The 6,000-nt window shown below is 41.0% G+C and overlaps 1 protein-coding gene across 1 annotated transcript in view; it reads right to left on the reverse strand.

The window, feature by feature from the left end:
* The window catches only part of PPAN (PETER PAN-like protein), a 51,360-nt gene extending 45,711 nt beyond the window's left edge, over nt 1-5,649 (reverse strand). The window contains exons 1-2 of the mRNA XM_089460369.1: nt 5,380-5,649; nt 5,122-5,292 (exon numbers count right to left, since the gene is read on the reverse strand). Of these exons, the coding sequence (XP_089316495.1) occupies nt 5,122-5,292; nt 5,380-5,397 (189 nt within the window). The 5' untranslated portion in view covers nt 5,398-5,649. The remainder of the gene's footprint in view (nt 1-5,121; nt 5,293-5,379) is intronic.
* Between the last annotated feature and the right edge of the window lie 351 nt (nt 5,650-6,000).

Below are 6,000 nucleotides of genomic sequence, written 5' to 3' on the forward strand. Positions count from 1 at the left end.
GGGTTTCCACCTTACATCTTGTGTTCTTTGGTGTGACTGTCTATTTTCTTTGTTCATGCTCATTATTTTATGGTACTGATATGCAAGAATAATTCAAAAGATCAAATAAGGAAGATTTGTTAAATTGCTAGATAATACTGATTCACCCCCCCTCTCAGTATTATTTCCAACACGAAGTTCTCGATGTAGAGTCTTGAATTCGTCATCATACCATTTGTTCATGGGGCGAGATCCAACTTTTCAGGAGGTGGAAGTGGAACAAGTGGAGTGAGGGAAGGATTTGAGTGTTGCTTCCCAAATGGCAGATGAAAGACAAGTGTATTTAGTGGAAGCAGAATCAAGCAAGGAGAACTAGGTCTCTGATGGGAGAATCTTGCGCAGGGTAGAGGAGAAGATGTCAAGGTTGCCTTCGTCAAATCGAAAGGTGGTTTGGGGTGGGCCCTTAGGGAAGGATGGGGTGGAAGGGGAGGGTCAAACCGGAGAGAGAAGGAAAGAAGTGCATGATCAGTGAGGGGGATGGGGGAGACTGAGAGATGGCGAATAAAAGGGAGCAAGTTCTGGCTAGTGAGGATATAATCAACTACACTTGCACCCCCGCCATATGGCCGACACATGAAAAAGCGGGAGTCTAGGAAAACGGGAAGACCATTTAGAATTAACAACTCTTGTGATTCCCCCAACTGCAATAGATGCTTACCATAAATTGTTGTGGGCCTCAAAGCATCATCTGACATCCGATGAAGCCCAACTGAATCTGGATCTATCCCAAGGGTACAGAACACATCCTCTGATCGATCGTGAAGAGGGATCTAGAGATCTCTAGTACAAGCATTGAAGTCACCTAGGAGGATGACTTCCCCAACAGCAGAGTATTAGGTGATGTCGATGTACAAGTCTATAAAGGGGTCCCCATTTGAGCCATTATGGATGGCAAATGGTGAAGAGGTTGGGGGAAAGTAACAGACTGCAATGTAGATGTCCCTCGGACGAGAGACTCTGACGCTAATCTAAATCCACATAAAACTGGAAAACTCGTCTTCAGCGAACACAGATACCCTATTCCGGAGTGAGTCACTAGCCAAACAAGCAACTCCACCTGATCCTCTGACCCCTCCCGAGCTCCTCGTCTCCTTCCTAGAAACTAAGAACCAATGGTAACCTACGATATCCGGGAGAGGTTGAACAGGGCTTGCATGAGTCTCGGTCATGAAGAGGATGTCTGTTGATTCGAGAGCGCCATACAAAAGTCCCGACGATGACCAGAAATATCCATTGACATTCAAACAGCAAATAGAGATGCCTATACCTGTCATCTCCCCAAGCGGGCCCGTCATTTGGAACCTCCAGTTCGAGGTTCCCACCCAGGTGGGAAGGAGTCCCGAATGACTGCTCGAAGATTCATGATAACTGCCCATTTCCCTGCCTGTCGCGCTGCCATAAATTGTTCTCTAGATAGTTTAAGTTCTGCAACTTGTGCTCGAGTGAGGTCCTCATCCAAGAAAATCTTGTTGGGGAGAGAAAACAACTTCCGCTTAGCCTTGAGGGCGCGGAGTCAATCGGATGCAGTCTAAAACCTGAGGAAGAGAGTGGAGTCGTAATCCAACCGGGCTTTGTCTAGAGCTATATCAGGGACGCTAAGGGTACCCTGAAGGAACCTAGCCCCCACTTCCATAGGATCCAGAGAGGAGTGAGGTAAGGGGAGACCTCTCACTTTGAGATTCAATTCTCTCGCTCGTCTAGCGTGTTCTTCCACAAGTTTTGCTTGCACCACCTCCTCAACTGCTGCAAGAGGGCTAGGAGTTTTATCCTTTGCCCGAACCACCTGTGCCCAAGAATTGATGTGTGTCTCAGTTTCTTGTTTGAAGGTGGGCCTATTGGGATTGGATTTCTTCCAGCTTGCTTTTAAGGTCGAGAATTTCTACATGCAACGTATCATTTGGAGGATGGAGATTTTCCTGCTCTTTGCTTTCATGTAATATCTTCTTAAGGGATAAATTATCCCCTTCCACCTCCGAAACTCTGATAGAAAGGGTGTGTATTTTAGAACGGAGCTTGTTGTTTTCAGTTTCTAGGAATTCCATTTTCTGCAAAATTTGTTTTACTTGGGCTGTCCAGAATATAAGTGCTTTCCATAGCTTGATGATCTCTAACAATTTCAAAAATCATTTAAGGCCTATGGGCAAACTCCCTTTCAATATGGGGAGTTGGTTGATATTTAACCAAATCCACAATCCACACACTAGAGACCTAATCGAGCAGGTTGCTCTACCATACACAGATAAGGTCATCATCACTTGATGGGTAGTTAAATATGGTAGGAGAAAATCCATTAATAAAGCAAAGTATGAGGATAATAGAGTCATGGTGTGGGTAACCCTTCTCTGAGCTATGCATGTAGGTCATGGCTCATGCAACGAGGGACCACTACACTGCTATAAATATCAGCAAAGGCTTTAGCCTACAGAGGCAAGTCCTAAGGTGTGTATACACCCCATAAGACAAATCATAATTCATATAAGTTTCAGAGCAGCCCATGGAATCAATTTACTTGCACAAAACCTAAAGAACAGCCCCATGAAGTGGACATATTACTTGCACAAGAACAGCCCCATGAAGTCGACAAATTACTTGCACAAAACCTAAAGAACAGCCCCATGAAGTCGACAAATTACTTGCACTAGTGTATGTATGTGGGTAAAAGGAGTGCCGAGAGTATGCAACACAACCTCCACATGGTCATCACCATTTGATACTCTCCACCATTATATATGGGGTAGAAAGTCAACCATGGTTCTTCAAGGGATGGAGTTATAGGGTGAACACCCCAAGTACAAAAGAGACCCACTCAAAAGGGAGGACTACGCCTTTAAGACACATAAATTTAACCAAAAGAAATATATATATATATATATATATAGAAGAAGAAGAAGAAAAAAAAAAAATATATATATATATATAAGGGGGATTGTTACAAAGGACAAAGCAAAAGTATTTCTACAAGAAGAATGCAGGCAATTTAATAGTATATATTGAAGATAGTCAACTGAATGGCAGCATGGAAGGAAGAAGTACACTTACCTTATACGAAAAAGGGAGTCAGTTATCTAAAAAGGGACTCGTGGATTACAGACTTTACCTTCAAAGGGAGTTGGAGGAAGAACATGATACATATAGATCAGATATACACTTGGGCAGAAAGTCAAAGGATGCTCATTAACAAGATTCTCCTTATAGGTTGGTTGCCAGTTTACAGATATATGGCTATAACACTAAAAAGTCTTGATCTAGCAGCAGATTGGTTCGAACTTTGAACACATTATTGGCAAAACTAATGTTGACACTATTGTTGGTCACTATTCAATGTTGAAAGAATGTGAAGCTAGATAATGCAAAGGAAGCAATATCGACTTCAGAGGGAGTTGGAAGCAGAAATTGACATGAAGGATCTTACAACTTGGAATTTGTAACATCGATTGATTTGGCAATGCTAATAAGAAAGAACACTATTAACGATTGAGATATTGTATGGATCCCTAGAATGATACACGGCAGATTCCTTAGCACTATAGAGGCAAAAGATGTGGTGATTGGTATAGTCAGTTGCGAAGCAAAATGAACTGCTTAATGACATGTTGGATTCGATTTTGATATTGATCAAGGCAACGTGAAGATTGACAGAGAACCAAGAAGGTCGAAGTTCCTTATGATTCGTGACATGATGTAGGATGCAATCGTGAAGCAGCAACATGTCTCCATTGACGAAGCAGGTAGCCGATGTATTGATGATATTCCTTTTTATGAAAAAGGATGGGTATTATTGAGACAAGCTTAGGCTTGTGAATGTCTCATCCTTGGTTGAGAGGGAGTGAGGGTGGACACCGTATTGTGTCTGTGTCATGTACTATGGCCAAGACAACAATCATAAGCCTAGTAAAGAACACGGGTAGGGAAAATGGTGGATTGGGTAAGCATCTAGGGCTGATATTCTTTGGGGATTTGTGCTTTAACCAAAACTAACCATATGTGAAGTACATTAATCCTCGATAATAATAGTCCTAAGGACTGACATTTCCTGGAGTCAAGTGTAGAAAATAAATGATCTGCACCCTTAACCCAGTTTACAAGTTTGCATGTGTTTGTTTAGGCCCAACCCACGTGTTTTGTCATGCTCATATAAATTTTAGAATGCATTTATTGTAAACATTAAAGAGTGTTTCTACCAATTTTTCACTTTCCTAGCAACTGATAATTAATGCAAAAATTATGCAAGCATTCAACACATTTGAGACACTAGTTTTTTGTCAAGCTGACCCCAGAAAAACCCCACAGCCTCTTGATTGCAAGGTTTTACTATAGAATGATATCCTTGTGAGTGGATTTTGTTCCACGATGTACTTATTAATTCCTCTCTTATGCGGCTATGGAAGAAGATATAATTAATACAATTTTTTCTGCCAACCAAAAATCTTACATTCTACACCACCACAACGAAGGAAAGGAATGGGAAATGGCACGAGAAACAGGGGCTAAAGGGTTTCGATATACAGTTCCTACTGCAATTCGCATATAATGCGCATAACCGCTGTAGTTTTGTTTTCTTTCTTTTTAACTTTATAGCTGTTTGGAGTTGGAGAAAAGCCCAACAAATAGTGTCTCCCTACAGTTTCCGTTTCTTGAATAAATAAGATGCCAACGTCAGCTTTATGATAACAATGTAGCTTATATTTTGAATCGCGTTTACGGCAGCGTTGTGACTGAAACTAGTAATAGAAGCACTTTGACCGCCAAGCTCGGAAATAAAATTTCAGGCATGGAAGCAATCTGTGAACCCAATAATTCACGCTAGAAGACAGCTTAGAATTTTTACTGGACGTTCACTCGTGGGATTTTACCATTCACTGCCCACTCCTCCTCATCGGGAACCTTTTAGAGAGAAGTGATTTGGTTAATGCCCAAGACAACCTGTACAAGTGAATACTCGGTGATAATTGCAATTCGTAAGTGACCGGTGCAGGCTCGCGAATGTGAGTGCCTTATAGGTATAGAGTTTCCTCTTCTCTGGCAAGTTACAGTCAAAACTTAATGACAACGAGAGTAAAACAGTGAAGGGGAAAGAACTACCTTCAAATTAAGAGCCGTGTGAGGAAGCATTAACTTTCGTAGGTCGAGTTGAAGCTGCCTCACTGGTGGTGGCAACTTGCCTCTTGAGATGACAAAACTCTTTGGCACCTTATCCCCTGTTATGTGCTGCACGTCTGACTGCACAACTTTCCCTTGTGTATGCTTCTTCTTCTGCAACGCCAAAACTTAAAACATAAATAAAATACCCTGAAGGAAGAATTTTGAAAATATCAAACACATGCGGATTTGTACTCTTACCCTTCCGGTACGTCCCATTGCTGCTATTCACCAATATGGCCGCAAATCCCAGGGATCCGAACAGCAAAACTTCGGACCTTGACCGGTATCTGTCTAGGGTTTAGGGTTTACGCAATCAGCCCTGTCGTCAGACAATACAAAGACACGAATAGGTTCTCTGGTAACCTGTGAGAAAAGGTAATATGTCGCGTACTGGTAAGCGGAAGATCTTCAAGTATGGTCCAATTTTAGGTAAATATTTTGAAGTGATTTCAAAAACCTTAATATGTCTTATTATAATTTAAAGGGTTTTAACAGTGGACATGGGAGCGAGCTGTCTAGGTTCAATTATATAGTCGGTGACTTGTTGGGTAGATAGTTTGGGGGATCGGAAGGTAAGTTTGAAACTCTTAGGTAGGTCTATTAATTCTCTTCTCATACAAAAGAAAATAAAAACTAAAATAAATATAACTTACATTATTGCATTTAGCTTAAATTTATAATAGCAGCATAGTTCCACTTGAACATAAATTTATTGATTCATGGAACCTTAAGCAGGTTTATTAATTCTCCTCTCATACAAATAACATAAAAACTAAAATAAATATAAGTTACATTATTGCATTTAGCTTAAATTTATAA

This window comes from Pinus tabuliformis, chromosome 7 (genome assembly GCF_031772625.1).
Source record: "Pinus tabuliformis cultivar Carrire ecotype Pingquan chromosome 7, CPIR1, whole genome shotgun sequence".
Taxonomy (NCBI): domain Eukaryota; kingdom Viridiplantae; phylum Streptophyta; class Pinopsida; order Pinales; family Pinaceae; genus Pinus; species Pinus tabuliformis.